The sequence below is a fragment of the Lonchura striata genome, chromosome 1 (genome assembly GCF_046129695.1).
Source record: "Lonchura striata isolate bLonStr1 chromosome 1, bLonStr1.mat, whole genome shotgun sequence".
Classification (NCBI taxonomy): domain Eukaryota; kingdom Metazoa; phylum Chordata; class Aves; order Passeriformes; family Estrildidae; genus Lonchura; species Lonchura striata.
In genome coordinates this window covers 28,833,521-28,854,566 of record NC_134603.1, presented here as the reverse complement: position 1 = coordinate 28,854,566, position 21,046 = coordinate 28,833,521, and the positions used below count along the sequence as shown (strand labels likewise).

At 38.5% G+C, this 21,046-nt stretch overlaps 2 protein-coding genes across 2 annotated transcripts; both read right to left on the bottom strand.

Moving 5' to 3' along the window:
* Positions 1 to 1,386: 1,386 nt before the first annotated feature.
* Positions 1,387 to 10,127, bottom strand: IMPA1 (inositol monophosphatase 1). Its single transcript, XM_021550555.3, has 8 exons — positions 9,901 to 10,127; positions 8,442 to 8,575; positions 6,510 to 6,614; positions 5,210 to 5,255; positions 4,958 to 5,066; positions 4,104 to 4,212; positions 2,479 to 2,630; positions 1,387 to 2,049 (listed from the first exon to the last, which is right to left on the bottom strand). The coding sequence occupies exons 1-8, from the start codon at positions 9,961 to 9,963 to the stop codon at positions 1,931 to 1,933; spliced, it is 837 nt and encodes a 278-aa protein (XP_021406230.2). The 5' UTR covers positions 9,964 to 10,127; the 3' UTR covers positions 1,387 to 1,930.
* A 3,485-nt stretch (positions 10,128 to 13,612) lies between these two features.
* ZFAND1 (zinc finger AN1-type containing 1) lies at positions 13,613 to 20,267 on the bottom strand. Its single transcript, XM_021550542.2, has 8 exons — positions 20,148 to 20,267; positions 19,074 to 19,116; positions 17,806 to 17,845; positions 17,314 to 17,441; positions 17,137 to 17,228; positions 16,241 to 16,365; positions 14,258 to 14,413; positions 13,613 to 14,114 (listed from the first exon to the last, which is right to left on the bottom strand). The coding sequence occupies exons 1-8, from the start codon at positions 20,200 to 20,202 to the stop codon at positions 13,944 to 13,946; spliced, it is 810 nt and encodes a 269-aa protein (XP_021406217.1). The 5' UTR covers positions 20,203 to 20,267; the 3' UTR covers positions 13,613 to 13,943.
* Between the last annotated feature and the right edge of the window lie 779 nt (positions 20,268 to 21,046).

Genomic DNA, 21,046 nt, shown 5'->3' with positions numbered 1-21,046 from the left:
GTTTAAGTCTGAAGTTTGAGATTGGAGATGATTAATGAACCATGATCTCACTGGAATAAGTTGAAATATTTGCTCCAAAACCCAACTGGAGGTGCACACATAATCCTACATCTAAAGGCACAACACTTTATGATCTGTGCACATCAAAGGCCAAGAAGTGGTGTTCAACTCCAACAGTTTGAGGCCCACAGATCCAGCTTGATGCGTCACAGCACTGGACCTGATGAATACTAAGGAAACACAGCTAAAGCCACTGCTGCTAAAGTGTATTTATTTCTAACATCTTCTCCCATCTTAAGTACTTTTTAGACGTATCTCCATTTCACAAATAAAGTTATGCAGATTTTGTTATTCAAAAGCCACAGAAATGGTACAGTAGACATTTCAAAAATAACAACGATCCCACATGTATTGTGTACAGCAATAAAGTTACAGTGAAATGCTCAAAAGGTTTATATCCTTCTCAACAGGAATTTAAAAAGCAAAGTAATTTTAAGTCTGGCTTTTTGGGAAGACTTTTAAATAGGAGGCTGACCTTGTTAACAATAATCATCTGGCATTAGATACATCTAAAAATTAAGTGTTTCTGAAAAATTTGCAAAAATCAACTGATATAAAAACCTGACATTTAAAATATGCAATCTGATGAAATATCAATATACCATTTTTCAAAGTAAAAATAGTGGGACAGCAGTACAAAAAATCAGGTTTTCCAAAGCACTGCTGCTTCTTAACTAAGTAACCAATGACTTAACTTTCTTTTTAAACAAACACACACACAAAAAAAAAATCAGTCTAAAAACCTGACATATTTTTTTTTAAAGTGCATTAATTATCATCTAGTGCACCGATGCTTTAACAATCTTAAATACAAAAATGCAGAGAACTGGTACAATTTTCAAAGTTTACAACAACTGACATCTAGAATTAAATCACTAATAATTCTTAATTTATAAACCCTTTAGGTTCAGGTATATATGTTCCTCTGTGTACATTCTGTAAAACACAATGGAAACCTGGTCCTGGTTGGTCACTGCTTTTGTAGCTTTTATTTTTATGAAAAATTATAAAGTTATGTAAAAATATTGGCTATGGGCTTTTTTTTTTTTTTTTGCCAGCTGAAGTACTAAAAATTGTCTTGGATTTAATGATGCCTTAGACTTTGAAGCACTCTCATCGATGAAGAAACCCAATCACAGTTAACAAAATGTAAATTATACTGCATCTTAATTTCAAGTAAGTACATTTGGTGATAGGTGTGCTCAGAACTTAATTCTGGAAGATGAACATATTTTCTGGCACAATAACTTATTTTCAAAATTGTAATGGATTTGCAAATGTACTGGCCACATATGAGGCTAAAGAAGAGATTGTGTCCATCTACCATTGGAAAGGTAGAATGAGGACTACAAAACCAATAAATAATAAAGGCTTTAAATTGTAGCCAAAACCACAAGCAACCAAGAGGTTTGGAAATGTGTGAACCATCTCAACAAAAAGTGCAATGAGGTAAGGAAATGGATACACTGGAGACCAGACAAAGAATGGATAAACAGTAATGCCTTCATCTTTTTGGGTTCAGGATCAGATGTGGTGATGTGGTGTTAGGACAGTGGGTTTTGTTTTTGTCACTTACAGAACTAGAGATCTCTATTTATCTATACATCAAAGAATCTCTTGCTATGTGTTCCAGTATAGTACTTGAAAATACTAGTTGCATATTTTGCTTATTTTCCTAGATTTTTATCTAATTGTGATGTTAAATAAAATACTCCACAGTTAAAGCTTGCTTAAAATGCTGTTCAATCTCAAAGCTCTACTTAGCAGCCACACCAGTACTGAAAGACTACCATCTATTCAAGGCAGAAGATCACCATGTGGGAAAATGAGACAACATTAGATAAGGACATTTATGGTGCAGCTTTGGTGTTCAGTTGGTTGCATCATCTCTTCTAAGAGGAATTACTTGAAGTGCTTTGGCTATTCTCTCTCCGATAGCTTGACTACTTGCTGCAATTATTCTTCGAGACATCAAATCAAATGGTCCACCTAGACAGCAAAGCAAACAAAGCAACCAGTTTATATTAAAAAAAAATTAAAAGTTGGTATGAAAATAAGCACTGAAAAAATTGAGTGTAAATTATACATTATTATTTAGGACCAAATTTTTCCTCTGGACAAAAATACATTTAACATAACAGGTAACTCATATGAGCTGCATTTAAATTCTCTTCAGTGTATGTTTACTGTCTTTTTTCACTTTTCCAGAAGTCCAGCCAAGGGAGTAAAGCTTTTCTTCTTGCTTAAGAGCATACAATTAACCCGTTCTTCATCTATTAAGGGGTTGGGAACTGCTCAGCAGTGGTAGCTTGGAAAGAGGACTGAAAAGAACTTCTTGCCTTCTCATTTCAGCTATATTTTGTTCCCTATTAGCCATTTAAAAGGACAAAGAAGTATTGTGCAGGCCCATGTATTTACCTGTTACATCCAGCAGTACTCCACCAGCTTCAGTAATAATGATTCCAGCTCCGGCCATATCCCAGCAGTGAATCCCCATTTCGTAATAGGCATCAGCTCCACCAGTTGCCACAAGGCACATGTTCACAGCTGCTGTACCAACAGCTCTAATCCTAAAAGAGATACAAAGATGTTTTAACTGAAAAGAGTTTGCAAAAAAGTTACAGTGTGTGTAACAGACAACACAGAGAACACAGAAATTTCATGATGGAAGTGAACTGAACTAGGGCAGGCATGATGAAATGCTGCAGTGAAATATAAAAAAATGGGAACAAAGTGTTGCTTAAATAGCTTGAAGAATTTCAAAATACAGCAAATTTCTAGAAATTACATTTACAAATTCTGTAAATAAATTTTTGTTTAAACACATCTTAAATGATTCCTTATGTACCTATTATGGAAGATAACTTCCCATGAAACAGTAAACAGTAACAGTCTATTCTGCTCTTTGAATAGCAGAATTCAAGGAAAGTGTACACTTTTCAGTGCTGAAAACTCTTTTTTTTTTTTTTTTTTCAGTTTCTCTGCTGATGCTCAGTAAACATCTGACTTGCCAAACCCTCTAACAGTAGTCATAAAAAACAAATTACATAGCATAAATTTGGTCTGGATAACTTCCATCAAACCCTTGTGTCACAAAATCCAGTTTCTTTTGGAAATGTCAATGTACTTGGGCATTTTATATGTAAACAATAGTTTGAGATTGGAGTTAGGTTGCTTCTTGCAATAGTTTAGCTGCTATCAGTCACAATTTAATGTACAGTTTACTGATGTAATTTAATGTACAATTTACAGTCTACTGTTAATTGAAATAACTACAATTTTTTATACAAGTCACACTTGCTAAGTTGAATTCGCAACACATCTAACATGTATTTCCTACTTACATCTTAGATTTTTTGCTACTTTCAAAAAGTCTTCTGATGTTGTTAAATAATTTATGCTATGTGTTAAGTGTCAAAACAAGAATCCTGAGAATCTTAGCATAAAACTTGCTAGATCAGAAAGACAGATAGGGTTGAGTAACAAAAAACTGTCTACTGAAACCAACTTTATACAAGATGGTTTGTGGAAATGTAGACCTTTGCTCATCTGGAGGAGAAAAAGCAGGGAATGCAACCAAAATAAGAGCAGTTTATGGACAATTTAAACTACTCAGACAAATCAAAATTGTATGGTTTTCAAAGAGGAAAGGGAGACCTACTTTTGTCTTATATATATAAAACAATTTTCATTACTACAAGGAAAGGAAATTAAGAAATGTTATATAGCTTCTGTTCATCCAGTTTTATCTAGGCGGGCAAAAAAAAAAAGGCACAAAATTGTATTTAATTTTTTAAACTAGTAAATACAACACTTTGTAGTCCTGCAAGCCCAAACATGTTTTGTTTCTCAACACTGATTGTTAGGGCTCTCTTCTGCATGTCTCAGGTTGAAAAAGTTAAACACAGCTTCTCTGTGGAAGCTACCAGACAGAAACATTTAAATCATTTCATATTTAACGTGTTGCAATCAAAGCTCTAAAAATTATCATATTTACCACTGTCAGTATATATAAATATATATAAAAATAGAAAGCATCTTACCCATGAATAGGAATACTGAGAAGTCTTTCCATATTAGAAAGAATTATTTTTATAGCCTCTGGATCACGATTTGACCCCAATTCTGTCACTAAAAGGGATTTTGTAATGTCTGGAAAAGAAACAAAACCTCACTCTTCCAACAGCACAACTTAAATAGTCACAGTAACTAGCAGAGTTTACTTCATTGCTTTCTTGCAAGACTGAATACAAGGGAGATATCTTAATAAAATACTACATACATCAAACATAAAAATCTATTATTATTTGGAAAATTGCAAGAAAAAAATACAGGAAGTATGATCTGCTCCAACTGTGCATACACTTTAATCAGTGCCAGTACTATATAGAATTCTATTGCTATAAAATTTAAAACAGTCTTGAGATACTTGAAGATGTTATTTGAAGCATTAATTTTACTTGATGTAGGGTTGTAAGCATGGAAGAGTGGTACTGACTTAAATCAATAGGTCACACCTGGGAGAAGCTGAATTGTTTGGCAGATTTGTTTAAAGAAAAATCTCCAACAGATTGCAGACATACAGGGAATTAAAAACAAAGAAACAAACTAACAGAACGACAATATATGGGAAAGAAAATCTTCAATTGTCGAGTCCTGATTTTGCCCAAATCACATAATATGCATCAAAGAGAACATAAAAGGTTTTTCTCAACACAGATCACATCATATGCATCAAAGAGAACATAAAACGCGTTTCTCAAAACTAGACAGCCAAAGAAAGTCTTGCAAAACAAAACTATGAGCGAAGAAATACTAATATATCCAGGTCCCAAATATCTCTTGTCTCACTTGCAATCTGGTAATTCCTATAAAAAAGCTACTCAGTTCAGCTTACCTTCTTGGCCTGATACTTGAAGTTTCTGACCATTGCAAAATGCACCTTTTCCTTTTCTGGCAGTATACATTTTGTCTTCTATACAACTATACACAATTCCAAACTCTATCTGCAAGAAAAAGAAAAAATATCTTGAGGGGTTTTTCCCTTTATTCCTATTTCCTGTGAAATAGGAAATTACAGAACTTAGTTGTACTAGAAACAAACAATTAATTTGAATTTGAATAGATATAAAAAAAATAAAAAGTATACCTTTTTGTTTACAACAAAGCCAATTGAAACTGCCACAAATGGAAACCTACAAAACAAAACATTTCACTAATTTATGATGAAATACTAAATTCCCTTAATTACCATGCTTACTCTTAATAAAGACAGTGTTCAGCTAAATGTAATGCATATTTCAAAAACAAACTTGGACTATACAGAATCAAGTTTTCTGAAATTTGCATGATTTAGCTGAAAATAGAGCCAGCAACACTGATTACCATTTGAAACAGAAAGTTTTCTACCCAGTAGGGGCTGCCATTCCTGTTACAGCTGTTCCTAGCCTAGGGACTGTTTTTTATAGCCAAAGAATGCAAACAAACCTCTATGCTACTAATATTTCTCAGAAGGAACAAGCTGACCAAAATGGTCTCATAAAAAGAACCATGTTACCTCTACCACCACTTCCCCTTTCTCCACCAAAGCCATGACAAAGACAGATACTGAAGAATGCAGGAAGGGTGAAGACAGTGGGATTATGTAAAACATGGTGGATTGCATCTCAGTCTAAGTTTGAAACAAACAACCAATTAATTAATTTTTACTTTTTTTTTTCAATTCCTAGACATTTGCTTTTATTTTTCTGCAAAAAATACGAACTTTTAAGCCTGTAGATTCAGCAGAATGAGTTCTTTTCCTGTAACTTTCTGAACATGTTTAGTAGGATTCAAAGGTGTTTGAAAGCCATTGTGCACATAGTGGCAGTCATTTCAAAACTGAAATCAAGCAGACTCAGAAAAGCTCACTGGGGCCAAAATCTATGACATTTAAAAAATGTAAGGAAAAGGCTATCCGTGTTACTTTTAAATCCCCTCCTCATTTTGGTGTGAAATATCACTGGTGATATCCTGCTTTCCTTCATAGCTGGGGCTCCCAGATCTCAATGGATTTGAAAATTCTTAGAAATCAGCACCTGAAGCTTTTATTCCCTTTCTGATGATGCTACAACTTCTCATTCTGAAACCTGTTCCTGTTGAAATCTGCCCACCTATCTTTGAAATCCATGCCAAAGGCTGCTGAACCCTGCTATAAAATATAGACCTCATATAGAACAACTGATGTAGGTAACAGAGCAAAACTATTACAATACTCACAGGAATATTAAAATGCTTGTAAAGACTGCCCAATGGCTCTCAATAAGTAGCAAAGTTTAAGTATTAACAGGTTCATAGTATCTTTTTTAAAGCACTTTAAAAATAAGAAACAACTTTCCTTTCATGGAACTGGAGAAAGAAAAAAGGGTAATCAGTTGAGGTTGCTAACATAAAAAAAATGAAAGGTGGACCTGTGTACAAAGTTGGTAGTTCCATCAATAGGGTCTATAATCCATGTGGGGTTATCTGTCAGAATGCTGCCCTCTCCAGCTGCAACAGATTCCTCGCCGATAAAGCTACAGTAGAAACACATTTAGAAATTGTTTAACATGTCTGAATTACAACATTGTCCTTGACATTGAAATTCTTAAAAGTGAGATGAAGCTCTGACTACCAGTGATCATACACAAGAAGCTGAGAAATAGAGTATTTCTCCAGAAAGCACCAACCATATCTGACCAAGCTGGTATGAATATTTATGATGTCAAGGATAAGCACAATATGCGGAGAAAATAATTTTATATATCAACCAGAATTTAGCATTCAGAACATTGATTTTTCATAATTTTTTTCCAGTAACAGCATCATCAAATTTTGTCCAGAATGTATACACCTTTCAGCTTATACAACATTATTTTGTACCTTGTATTTTCAGTGAAGAACACCTCTGTGGTCTTACGTACCTGGTTAGAACACTGAAGCAACTGTTAAATTTGAAGACTGATTTCAACCCTAATATGACAGTCAGTTGTTAATCTCAAAGCTTTTGTTTTACAAGCATGACAAAAACCATTGATAAAGGGATGAAACTCAAACCAGAGCTCCTGAAGAAGATGGGTGAGTGCATGCTCAGCCACAGTACTAAACCCCAGAACCCATAGTGCCACAGCACCCCAAATTTCACAAGTTTTGCTGCTCAGGAAAGTGTTTTAGACTGCAAAATTATTAGAATGAGTCTAAGTGGGAGGAATTCTCTTTGAGGACTTTTGCAGGTTGTTACAATTTATCACATATTACACAACCTATGAAAAGTTTGCAGCAAACACGTGCTTTCCTCCAAAAACATGGAAAATAACTGCTGTGAGGAAACAAATGAGATCTCTTTAATATTGACTGGGAGTTTTATGATTAACTACCGAAGTGAAGATGACTAATCAGAGAGAAACAGCATGTTTCCAAAAAGCAGCAGACCTTCAGAAAAACGAGACTGAATATGAGTGGATGAGTAATTCACTAGGAAGTTCAGCACCATTATGTCTAATGTGACATTGGTTACCTAAAGTAAAAATAAGCTAATATATTCTGAAATGCTTATCAGTGTCACAGAAACTGTTATTTCAATGTCATTCCACAAGTCTGTATGCTTATACTAATTTGGTTACTGAACCTTTGCACCACCTCAGTTGTTCCAGTTCTGTATAAATTTCTTATATTTGACATACACAGCTACACTAACAAAATCCCCAAGAAAATGAAAGAAAAAAATAGTAAACTGACTTTAAACTTGAGCCATTATGACAAAATGCTAAAGACAGACATGTAAGCAAAATACATACAGATTACCCTTCAAGAATGCATTTCTCAGGGGGTGGGGAACAGGGCTATAAAGAGGGACAGAAGAAGGGGGGAAAAAAGGGGAACGGCAATTAAGAAAACCAGTATGTTATATGACAGTCTGTCATGCAGAAGAATATCCTATCTTCTTTTAAGGATATGTTATGTTGTAAAATTGTATGAGATATGCCAAAGGCACACAGTTCCACAGGACCCACCCAACACAGACAGCAAAGTCACACTAGTTTCAAAAGCAGACAAGAAATTTGGGTTGCAGGTCTCCTGGGGCTACCTTTGACTTTCCCACACAATAATCAGGAAGCGTATTACAGTTGGCTCAACTGGAAGTGACTTTCAGCCTAAGTTTTGTCTCATGTCTGCAGACCTGGGGACACCTCATTTTGTTGCTACAGACCTGGGCAAAACCTCAACCCACTACTACTCTAAAATACTTAATTTATCGAAGGTATTGCTACAACTTGCCAGCATGCCTGTTATAGTAAGACTTTACCACGCAAAATCACAAACTTTCCACTTTTCTTCTGTCAAAAGCATACAACAAGCCATACCTGTGAGAAGGATACTTTTCTTTTATCAAAGAAATAATGAAGTTTTCTACTTTTTGATCAGTTTCTGTCACTAGATCTACAGGTGAACTTTTAGTCATAACAGATATTTCTTCTTTGAGTGCTCCACGGATTATCTGTTGAAACAAAAACAAATAGAAAAAAATCTTGCACTGTTAACAATATGGGAAATATTAGTTTTTGAAAAAACAAGCATAATTTTTACAGTAATTTTCTGTAGTGCACACACAAAACACAAGCAGTGACATAACCTGGATTTAACTGCAGGAGCTGGAACTTGCATCTCTAGTCCCTACAGAGTTTAACATGACTTTAAATCTAAGCACAAAAGGAGAATCTCCAGATAGATGAGACTGGAGTCCATTTTGTAAGGACAAGTTTTAGATTTATAAATTTAAATATCAGAATTGAATAAAACACCTAACACTGAGCTGAAGTCAGGTATTTTTAGCCAGACCCTGCATTTATGAGCTTAAAACTACCAGTATCAGCTTAAGCAAGAACCCATGCCTCACAGCCCATAGAATTATTTTACTGTAACTCAGATTTTCTGAGGGAAAACTTTAATGAGGTTGTTGCAGAGAAAATGTTCCACAGACTTTGCGGCTCCAGGGGACTGAATTATTACATGTGCCATCTTGATTGGTTGCCACAGCCTTCAAATATACTAAGAAGAGCTACTAAGAACCAAAACATTTGGTAACCACGCGTGCTAAGGCTTTGACAAGATGTACAAACTTTTTATTGTTCTAAGCCACCTTAAACCTCATATGGCAAAATATCACCACTGTAAGGGATGGTTCTTATTTTCAGAAGCAAAGCAGTCTTCATGAAGAGAAGCAAACAGATCGGTTTGGGGTGGAAGGAGCTTAAAAGACCATCTAGCTCCAGCTCTCCTGCCATGGGCAGGGACACCTTTCACTAGACCAGACTCAGAGCTCGGTCCAGCCTGGCCTTGGACACTTCCAAGGATGGAGAGAACACAATACGGTATTGAGTGCCATCAACAAGGCTCAAAGTTGGTTGAGATGTTCAAAGTACAAAGCTGATTGAGGTGTTCACAAGAAAAGACTGTCACCAGCTTTTAGGTGGTGAAATACTAAGGCAGACAAGAGTAGTTTAAGGGTGAAAATCAAAATGCTCTTTGTTAACCACAATTCTGAATTTTATTTCTTAAATCAAACTTAGGGAACAAGTTACTCTTAAGTCTTTAAATGGATTCCAAGATAAAGAAAAGTGCACAGTTGTTTTCTTAAGTTAACCGAGTTCCAAACATAAAAGACACTCTAATCTTGCACTTCAGCATCACAAACTATTCTGTCCATTTAGGTTTTTGATAAAACACTCTTCAAAAGAAATTCCAGCACCAACCTCCTTCAAAAGCTATATACATATTAGACTCAATAAATCACCTTATTATTTATAAAGAGCTTATACATACCTCCCCAGCTTTCCTTGCTAAACCAACTGCATAATCCATACATTCTTGCCAGGGATCTGCCATCTTTCCCGAGATAAAGAGCCTAGCAAGAGGAGAGATTATTACCAAAAATTACTATGCCATGTTTTCTTCCTTTTTCTGTACAAATCCGAGGTTTTTTCCTTCCCCTGTTTAGGGACAGCTCAAACGAGGAAGCAGGCTGCGCGTCCTGCGGCCCGGGGCGGGCCGTGCGCGCGGCCCCGCACGGCGCCCGAAATGGCGGCCGCGCGCCCCGCCCCCAGCGCCGCCGCTCCCGCCCACGCGCAGGCGCCGCGCGCGAGGCCGCGGGCCCGCCGCCGCCGCCGCCGCCGCTCGGGGGCGCCCGCGCCTGCGCGTGAGGGAGCCCGGCCGGGCGGCGCCGCCTCGGCGCCGGCGCTGCCAAAGTTCACCGGGGAGTGTTGAAATTAGACTTGGATGGAGACTTCTTGTTAGTAATCGGACTTGGCACGGCGGAGATACCGCATATGCTCTCCCATGGAGCACGCGATTGAAGTTTATCATAGAACATAGAGTCATAGAAAGGATGGTTTGGGTTGCAAGGAGCTTTAAAGATCATAAAGATCATACCCCTCTGCCGTGGCCAGGGATACCTTCCACTAGAGCCGGTTGTTCAGAGCCCCATCCAGCCGGCCTTGCTCCCTTCCAGGGGTGGCATCCGCATCATCTGTGGGAACCTGTGTCAGTGCCTTAGAATGCTCATGGAGGGCGAGTTCACAGTCAACAAATTCTTAAAGCAATTGCAGTGCAACTGAAGCATCTTTAATATTAGTTAAAATCATACAGAAGAAAAAAACCTCCTAAGCCTGACTGATACCAGTTTCATTTTTTTTCCCCCTGTGGTCTTTTGAGCCTATTTTTTGCAGTCAGGTAAAGGCAAAACACTGCGGGCTTGTTTTGTCCTCACAAATTGCAGCTGATTATTCACTGTCCTATGTAAAATGGTGATCTGGCTAAACAGGGCAAGGGTTGCAATTTGCTTTACACTCAAAATAATCATAAAATGTCTACCACACCAAAAGAAGCAGTCTTACCCTATTGCCCCAATGCCAATTTAATGCACAGCTAGGCCAAAGGGGGTTAGTTTTGTCTTTTCCACATCACTGACAGTTTCCATTCTCACTGAATCTGTTGTGTGGGGCAAGTCACTGTGCAATTCCACATTTCCTCCTTCCCATCTCATAAACAAGAATAAACCTGCTTTCTGCTTTTTAAAGTATTCACAGTCATTAAAGAACTACAGAGATGATAAGCTGTGGTTTTATTGATTATTTTTCAAATCATTCTTTACAAGGTTTTACCAAAATCGCACAAACCACTGAAGAGAGGCACTTTGGCTCAGATCAGTTTTTGTTGAGGCAAGCAGCTGAACATGCCTTAGTACAATCTAAGTACAATCTAGTCTGCATGAATGTTATGAAAAACGTTGTTTTTTTTGTTTTTTTTTTTTGACATCATTAATGTATACTTAACATTACAGCAAGAGTTTAACAGGAGATTTCAAATTGTGCATCCACCTTAAAATCAGCAAAAGTAAAACAGGAATGCCTGAAGTTCTCTCCTAACAAGTGTAAGAATTTTCCTAATCCAAACCACAATTTCTATTCCAGCTGAAATGGAATTTTGTATTTTATATATGAGGCTACTAGGAGAAAAAGTAAGCTGCAAGGTGTATTTTTATATGTCACCTGATAAACTGGATGAACAGAGGTGACATATTGATAGAAAAAGTCTGCAAACCAGACTGATCACACCCCAGGGTGCATACTTTTCCAAAACAGACACATGAAAAGAAAATTGTGAAAATAAAAGTATGAGAAATTACTGCCTGCTTTCTTAGTGTGATATATTATTTCTTGTTTAGTACAATATTGCCCAGCCGATCTAACATGTCACGTATCCAAGCAGAATTGAACTCTCGGTGTTAATAAAACCCTTTCCACACTTTTGCATATGTTACAAACATATGTCAGGCAACCTTGCAGCAATGTTTGAACTAGAAAAAGGCCAGGACCTGCTACCACAGCATCTCACAAAACGTTTGTAAATCCTTGACCTTGTGCATTCTCTAAAATTACAGCTAGAACAACTAAAATGCTTGATATTCACGTATTTTTGTAGTTTGGCTGAAAGTACTGTTTGTTGTAAAATCGGGAAGTATTTCTTTTGATAAATTCCTTTTCCTTTACATATATTTTTTTTTGCTTTAACTTCTGCTAGTAGATAAAGTTCTGTTTATTAACTTAGAAGTGAAACAATTCAACACCTTCTAAGCACAGACCTGTAAAATTAACAGTGGTTTCAAATGCAAACTGACTCCTCCAAAGTATTTTCATTTTTTTTTTCAAATGTAGTTGTTGAATTTTCTGTATGAAAATGTGCTAAGATAATGAGTTTACTTAGTGTTTTGTTTTGTTTGTTTAAAGGCATGTTGGAATCTAAAATGGTAAAATGAGAGCAGTTCTTACTTATGCAACAACCTAGAGGTCTGGAAAAGTTTCTGCTTTTGTTCCTAGTACCATTGATTAGGGTGGAGTTTTCATCTTGTCTCAATTATTTATCTGTCAGACTAATTTGGTTTTGCTTCTCACTTTCTGAAAACTACCTGGAATGAGCTTGTGTGTACAATCCTAGACACATTCCTGGAATAAGATGATAGTGAAAACTTTTTGGAGTCTTATCAACTGTGACTTGCCATGTTTGTACTGTCATTTACAGGCTGATAGCTCTTAGCCATTACTGGCAATTGATGAAAGCAACCATGCTGGTAAAACCTTTGAGGTCGCCTCAAAGATTTACAGCCTGCATCCCAAGTCTATCTTCTCTTTATCCCTAAAAACGTTATTTCAGTTATTTTTTCTGCAAATGCTACAGCAGAAAAATCAAGGGCAGGAGGAAGGGTGTAAGTAGAAAACTCTTAAAGACTTAGCAGAAGATTTTCTGCTAAAAAAATGACCCTGTTGCACAGAAGTATTTTTCACTTGCTTTGTAGCAACAGGGTGGGAAAAAAGTTCTGTTTAGGGCTCTTCCCAGTTCACTGGTTCCACAAGGCTGGTTGGCTCTTAATACATATTCTTTACGATAGCAGCCTAAGATTAAAAGAAAGATGAATAGACAATTGAAGATGAAAGGGAGGAAAGTAAGTAACAAGGGAAAAGGGAACTATTCCTCTTGTACTAGAAAGCAAGGTAACAACTGGAGAGACAGGCAGGGTAAAGCAGAAAAATGCTCCTGTACTTTCCACTGACAGGAGACAAAGATTTCCAAAATACCCAGCCACTGAAAACCCTTTCCTTCATGGAAACCAAAAACATCTTCCTTTGCGTGATATCCCCGCCACATCCAGTAAAGTAATTTATTCATACCTAAGTCATGTTAAAACTACAGTAAAGAGTACTGTAAAGCAAAATAACTGGCAGGCTTACTGAGATCTTTTATCCCCCACCTAATCACACAGTAAGATTTACAATCAGGAAGACACCTGAGTGAATTCACTTCTGCTTCATAAAGCTTTCCTCCCAAATGTCCTTAAACTATTACAAGAAGAAAAGGTGAACCTGGTGTATGGACAGTGCTGGTTTCCAAATGCCATCAAATCTGTTCATGTAGATGTTCATGTAGAAAAGATGCTGCATTAACATAATTTGTTTCTTTCCTTCAGAAAACTGTCACAATGCAAGTTTACATTTTCATTATTTATTAAGATATACTGTCCCCACTACTTACACAAAAATAAATAGCAAATTTAAGAAAAAATTCTTTAATTATACAGCTTAATAGAGCAAGAATTTATTCCCTGAATGTGAATATCTGTAATATTAGTTATTGTAATTTTTCTTTCAGGACATAGTTTTTCTGTCAGTCAAGCAACTGAGAAATTGATGGGAACTGTGTCTTTACAATGGAAGACAGATTCTGGCATACCAGTGATTTAAAAAGAAAACTGGACTTGCTTTAATACCATGCTTCTAAAAAATACTGGAATTTTTTTTGTGAAAATGTTTTGACTAACTAAAGTAGGATTCTGTATCTTCTATAAATAGAACATCATTATGAAGATACTCCAGAATTATATTCCCTCCATTGTACAGTGGATAGTCTTTATCAGATAGCCATGTTTCCAGTGTGTGCTCAAATGGCAAGGCTTCTCCAGAGGCAGTATGGCATAATCTCAGTTTCTGTAAAACAAATAGGACAGAAATTAACACGAGGATTTGCCTATCCAAGATGAAAGAAGTGGGGTGGGAGAGGCACAAATAGCTAAACAAAAACTAAAACCAAAATGCAACAACCTGGAAAATGTTTGTTATTGCTTACTTACTTGGGATGTTGATTTGTTGTTGTCATTTTTAAGGCTTGCTAAGGAAGCTGCAAAATCTACCACTTTGCCAATACTCCACTTACTGCAGAAGAACATGGGCTTGCTTTTCTCTTTGTTCCCTTTTGGTAAAAATACTTGAAAGTAAATTCTTTCTGTCTAGAAAAACATGAAAAATAAGACAAAAATTAAAACAATTGATGAAGACACAATGCCAGGGCTTCACAGAGGAGGTCACATTTTCTGGGGACCAAATGAATTGTGGGCAGGAAACAAACCCTGTGATTCACTTGGCAAATTAATTATGTTGGAATTCTCCCTTGAGCACCTGAGGGGTGGTGTTCCACCCTTACTGGAGATAAAATAAGGAAGGCTTAGGAAAAGCTTTTGCTTGTGGTAAAGCTGATGGTCTTACCACTCTGGCAGGATTTAACCAACGGTTTGCTGACACTGCCATGCCCTCTGCTGTGCAGTCTGACAATGACATTCATTTAAAAGAAAAAAAAAAAATCCAGGAATCCTAGGATGATCATGGAGTTGCCTGCATGTTCCACCTGTCCTCAAAGTAATGGTTCAGTCAAGAAACGTAATGGTCCACTAAAATGAGCTCTAAGACAAAGCTTCCTTATGAGAAAATGGGGTAAAGCCTTTCTTAAAGCTGTTTGAATTTTAAAATAATCAGCAGACACTCATCAGATGTCCAGTGGAAGAAGCTCATTTTCCTGCTCTCCAACCAGTAAAATGTTTACTAAACCCCCTACTGTCAGACTTCTTTTTTTTAGGGTGACAATGTTCTTATTAACTACTACCCTTATGAAGTTTAAAATACCTGTTGGTCCCTTTACTAACTCCCGAAGTAAAGGGCACATGAAAAACTGTTTCTAGATGGGGACTGCATTTACCTTCATAGAGATTTGGATAATTCCCAAGAATAGGTACTTTCTTGTCATTTCAGGAAATGAGTGAAACTTGGACAGATTTTTTGGCCTGAACAAACCTGGAGTATGCCCAAGTAATCATCCCTTTACCTGTGTAGAAACCTCAGCTGTAAGAAGATTATCACAGTACCCACTGTATTGTACTGACTGTTATCTGTACCTCCTTCCTCCCCATTTCACAAATGGGATAATTGTGTTATACAGTTTATGAAAATCATTTCTCACATGGGTTTTTAACACATACAAATGGTTTTGTATATACAACACTCTCAATCTTCAGATGCTAATTCTGGGTGAGTAGCTGAATCTGCACCTGAAACATCTTGGTACCAATCTAAGTTGGCATACTCATCCCTCCACACTCTCAAAATTAGCAAACTCAAACACTTAAGGCACATTCTTATGATAAGATTTACTTTGTCCACTGCAATGCCCAAACATATGAATTCAGTCTTGGTGGGAAAACCAAGCAATTACATGTTTCAGGACTAGGTGACCTGAAATATTGATATTGCTAGCCAAGTATTAAGATTTGACACTATCTGCACAAAGAGTCCAGGTTATAAGGAACAACAAGCTAAGATGTGCTATAAAATTCTGTGCTGCACTACTTACAAAATTGTGCTACAGTGGTTCTAGAAATCCTGTTCTAGTATAATAATGAATTCTATGTTCTGCTGATCATCAAATTCTGCTAAAATAATAAGATTTAATAAACTTAGTGCTGTCATCTTTCTGCCAAGAATTCCCAGAAGACCCCATTTACCCCAGCAGTGTTATGTGACAGCCATGTGGCAGGCAAACACATTTCTGCTATGAAGTAATAGAATTTGATTCCACTGCTCCAAACTCCACACAGACATCTTACAACAGACATAAGACTAGTGAGACTGCTTTTGGGTACCAGGCTAAAATGTACATTGAAGGGGTTGTGGTCTTGCAAAATTAAATCCAAAATCAAGCTGAGGGAATTCCATGAAAATCAAACAATTTAGAAATCTTTCCAGTTCCTTTGAGAATTCAATTATTGAAAACAAACATCACTGACCTGAGGCAAAGACTTGTCCCCACATGCATGCATTTTCAGCTTCATTAATGCCACTTTTGCTGCTGTCTCACTGTTTTTTGCTCCTTTACGTTTTTTGCTTTTCACTTCGTCACTCTTTTTAGAATCTGAGAACAATATTATTCCTGTTAGTGTGATCATTCTGAGAGTTTCCTGAGGATATTATATGACATAGACCCACTTAGTCTGTTGGGTCTCATTGTATCGCACAGGATCCCATCCCTTTTTGTGTCTGTTCATTTTCTCCCAAAGTCATGTATCAGCATTTTTTGTTCTAGCAGAATTCCTTTACATTGAAAGGTAGATGAACATTTTCACCATGTAAACACAGGCTGCAAAAGCCAAATAGATACAAATTCTGAAGTTTCTACAGCTGTGGCCATCACAGCATTCATATGGCAACATTTCAGGTCCTCCTTTCTACACATAATCCCACTGTCCAGCTGGGCAGTGCTAGAGTTTGTTTAAAACCTGCGAAACATTACATGGTAGAATCAGACTTTTCTAGCCATCTTGATTGTTAGGTGTGATCCAGCAGATTGACATGAACATCCAACACAACTGCATTGTTTGCACATGGATTAATATGTAAATAAAAATGGCTAGGTACAATTCATTATAGCATAGTACTTGTAGAATGATGACAAAACAACAATTCTGAAAGAAACCTGCACCCTATTTATTCTTTAGAGATTCTCCTTGTACTGTTGTTTTGGCTCAGTTAAGATGAACAGTATTAAATGTTGACATGTAAGTTTAGGGCTATTCAACCAAGGAACTCCCATGCTTTCTTCTTATTTGGTCAAACCTGATCCCTCAAAGGAGGTCAAAAACTCAAATAGCGTTCTGAAAAAAATGTAAGAAAAATAATATCTTGCCTATAATATCTTGAACAAGCTGCTGAGTGGCAGCCATTCGAGGTTTCGGTGTGTCCAGCTTCTCACATTCATGGTCTGATTGATGACGATGTCTGTAAACAACAAAGTAAAACTTCTATTGTGTTTTCTATACATTAGTGAATGAATACTGATGTTTAAACACTCTGTTCCACCCACCTGAGACAAAAATGTTTTTCACAGTAAGGACATAACACTGGCAAAAGCTCCTTTCCATTGCAGTCCTTGTATGAGCATGGGTAAGATCTGTGCTGATCAGGTTTCACAGTGCTGTTTCTTACATTCACCTAGGAGTATGTACAAAATATTTTGTGTAAAAAACCAGATACTACAGATATAAGTTACCAACCCAACCAGCTTTCTCAAAGATCTGTGCTAGCTCTCCATTTTGTGGGCAAACCTGGTCCAGCTATTCTCTGCTACTTTTGCCATGGTTAAGTTTAGCTCAGAGGTTGAACAAGAACTGTCATCCTACTCAATGTCAATTTACTTCTGACAAGAATAAAAAGAGTAGATTCATTTTTTTTAAGCCTTTTACATTCTCAGTTAAATAATTCACACTTATATACCATATGTATTCATCTAGTCTGAAAACAAACAGCTAAGTTGCAAGGAATTTTAATGTAAGACTGCCACATATTATTAGATTACCTCAGAACACCCATGAGCATCTCGGCTCCTGTGCTGAAGGCTTTGTGGAAAAAGAAGAAAATATCACACTGTTACCAACATTCCAGGAAAAAAACCTTACATGTGAAAACATTTAAGTGTTTAAAGAGTAATCTGACAAGTTTTAGCATGGAAAAACTTCAATTAGATAATGAATCTTCTCCAAAGTTTGTTCTATCCTATGCATTTCACTTCTTGAATGGATAGATCATATTCCTTCTCAGAATGTAAAACGTTTAGCTTTTGGAACTTATGCTTCAAGATAAACAAACCATTTCAAGAGAATGAAGACATTAGCATGCTTAACTTGAGTTGAGTTCAAAGCAACCAGAGCTTGATTTTTCAAATTTCTTCCATAATGGCAGAAATCCCTTGAAGGCTTCTGATATGTTAGAAGTGAAAACTGCCTCCAATCTCTGAGTTTCTCTCAGCTGCCCTCTGCTAACCTGAACTGTAAATCAAAGTGCAGGCCTCGATTTCCACCTTGCAAGAAATATCAAATTTTTTTCAAGAGGAAAACATAATCAGCCACCTCCTTTTGTGACAAGGTCACCCATTTATATGACACTGGGAAACCAGCCAATGTGGTGGTTTGAATTTTAGCAAAGCTTTTGACACTGTCTCTCAGAGTGGTCTTCTGGACAAAAGGTCCAGCACACAGCTAGACAAATCTGTAGCACAACGGGTGAGCAAATGGCTGATGGTTTGGGCTTAGAGAGTCACAGTTAATGCCATTGCTTCAATCTGGTGGACACTGGAGTTCCCCAGGGCTCCATTTTAGTGCCAGTGCTCTTTAATATTTTTATAAATAATCTGGATACATGTTATGGTTACCAACCATTCTAAACCAGGAAGAGCTGTCAACTCCCTTGAGGGTGAAGTCACACAGAGAGATTCTTGATAGACTAGAGAACTAGGCAGTCACCAACTGTATGAACTTTAATGACAGCAAGTGGAGGATTCTTCTCCTGGGATGAGGAAATCCTGGTGACCAGCATACAACATGAGGAAATGGAAAGAGGCTGTGTCACAGGAAGTTCAGGCTGAACATTAGGAAAAAGTTCTTAGAGAGGGTGGTTGGGCACTGGAAAAGGCTCCGCAGGAATGGTCATGGCACCAAGCCCGTTGGAGTTCAAGGATTGCCTGAATAACACTTAGTTATATGCTTTAGTTTTAATCCTGTGAGGAGTAGGGAGTTGGACTCGTTGACTCTTGTGGGACCCTTTCACTCTGTGATTCTACGAACTTACCAAAAGATACCTGAACAGCCATCACATACAAAGGGAAGAAAATCTGAAACAAAAAGATTTATTTTCAGTTAAGACAACATGGTTGTTTGTTTTGGTAATAGTTTCTAGCTTAATTTTCACATTATTAACTTTTGTTTACCAGCATCACAGGGTAGGTATATTTACAAGAATATTTAGCAACTGCATCTACACTTTAGCTAAAAGTGGCTTTTGTTAACTCCCCTAATTATTATTACACAAAAACATACGAGCAGGTAAATTATACTTACATTAATTTCAGAAGTTGGAATTAGGCTTTAAATTCAATTTTTTTTCAATATCAAGCTATGACACTGGAACATATGGCTAGTCATCAACATTACTAGTTATGTTAAAAACTGAATTTATTGCAAGACCACTCAGAACACTATTTTCTGACAGTGGACAATTTACATTTTTTTTAATGGGCTGCCAACTGGAGAAGATGCTGGCTCTTTGGAAGGGAGAGCATCTCCTCCACTGGTCATAATGATCCTGCCCCTTCTTCACATCATATCGTACATACTATTCTTAGGTGATTAAAATTGCACACACTTCCTAAGCATCTGTACACATCCCCTGGCTACCACATAAATTCTTACACATAAAATCATTTCACTGTCTGCCGAACTCCTCCACGTCATTAATGGCAACAAATGCCACGTCCAGCCCACTACTCTGCTTTTCCATCTTTCGGATTTTATGTTGACAGACCGCCACGCAACTGGAGCATGCAACTAAGGTCACGATCATCTCGATCACTTCATCTGAGTGGTCCCTCAGAAAGCTTTCGGTACAGGCGGTTCTGCTGCTTCTTCCCGAGCTGTTGTATTTCCAGTCACACTCTCCGAGATCACTGAAGGCAGCAAGCGTGAGAAGGGGCAAGCGGGCTACGAACCACCCAGTGACACAACCGAGGTGACAGGCGCTGGCACGGGGCCGCGCAGGGCTGCAGCAGCACAGAGGACTCCCCGATCGGGGGGCACCCCTCGCAACTCGGCACTGTCCCCAGCCCACCATCCCCGTCTCCGCCGGGACCCGCCGCGCTCTCCTTACCGAGCTGGCGGCACTCGGGCACCCCGCAGTGCTGCCCCACCTCCAGCTCCGCCATGTCGGCGGCACGCAGGAGGCGGAGAAGCGGCGGGACCCGCCCGGGGCGGCCGGGGCCGGGGCCGGGGCCGGGGCGGGGCCGGGGCCGGCGGGACCCGCCCGCGCCGGGCTGAGCCGGAGCCTGAGCCCACCCCGCGGGCTCGGAGCGGCGGGGCTGGCGGCGTTGCTGGGCTCGGGGTAACCTGCTCTGATCGGCCCGAGCCTCAGCCTTCGGTGTGCCCAGAGCCGCGGCTGGTGCTCCTCGCGTTGTTCCAGGGGGGAAAAAAGGCATGTTTTGTGTCTTATTTGTGTCGCTGTTTGCGTCGTTCCATGGGGCAGAGGCTGGTTCCCTGAGGCAGGGCGGAGGTAGCCCGACTGCCCGAAGCACTTCGTGCACCCTGAACCCTGTTGGTGCCACTGAGTTTTCTTTAGCGGCGCATCCCCCAGTTTTGTAGAAAAACACATTTTTTTCAGAATTCAGTGTTATTTTCCCAACCCTGACCCGCGTGCACGCTTGTGCCCGAGGGTGATGCCCTCCCAAAACACGGTCCCGCGGCATGTCTCCAATTCCTTCCTTCGAAGGAGAGACTGAAAGCGTTGAGCCTCTTCAGCCGTGAGAAGAAACGACTGAGAGGGGACATCACCAATGTCTATAAGCTTCTTACGGGAGGGTGGCAAGAGGCTGGGGCGAGGCTCTTCGTGGCGCCAAGCAATAGGACGAGGCAACAGGCAGAAACTGTTGGCACAGGATTTTCCACCTGAATACAAGGAAGAAATTTTATTGTGTGAGTGACCACGCAATGGAAGAGGTTGCGCAGTCTCTCCCTCTGAGAGATACTGAGCCGCCTGGATGCAATCCTGTGCCA

What these genes read in the sequence shown, in the direction of transcription:
- IMPA1 (XM_021550555.3), bottom strand. Translation starts at nt 9,963, where the DNA reads ATGGCAGATCCCTGGCAAGAATGTATGGATTATGCAGTTGGTTTAGCA. An exon ending in TCAAGTATCAGGCCAAGAAG is followed by an intron (nt 4,213 to 4,957) that starts GTAAGCTGAACT and finishes TTTCTTTTCCAG; the next exon opens with ACATTACAAAATCCCTTTTA. An exon ending in CTCAGTATTCCTATTCATGG is followed by an intron (nt 2,631 to 4,103) that starts GTAAGATGCTTT and finishes TATCTCTTTTAG; the next exon opens with GATTAGAGCTGTTGGTACAG.
- ZFAND1 (XM_021550542.2), bottom strand. Translation starts at nt 20,202, where the DNA reads ATGGCGGAGCTGGAGGTGGGGCAGCACTGCGGGGTGCCCGAGTGCCGC. An exon ending in GAAAAACATTTTTGTCTCAG is followed by an intron (nt 17,229 to 17,313) that starts GTGGGTGGAACA and finishes TGTTGTTTACAG; the next exon opens with ACATCGTCATCAATCAGACC. An exon ending in GGGACAAGTCTTTGCCTCAG is followed by an intron (nt 14,414 to 16,240) that starts GTCAGTGATGTT and finishes ATGTTTTTCTAG; the next exon opens with ACAGAAAGAATTTACTTTCA.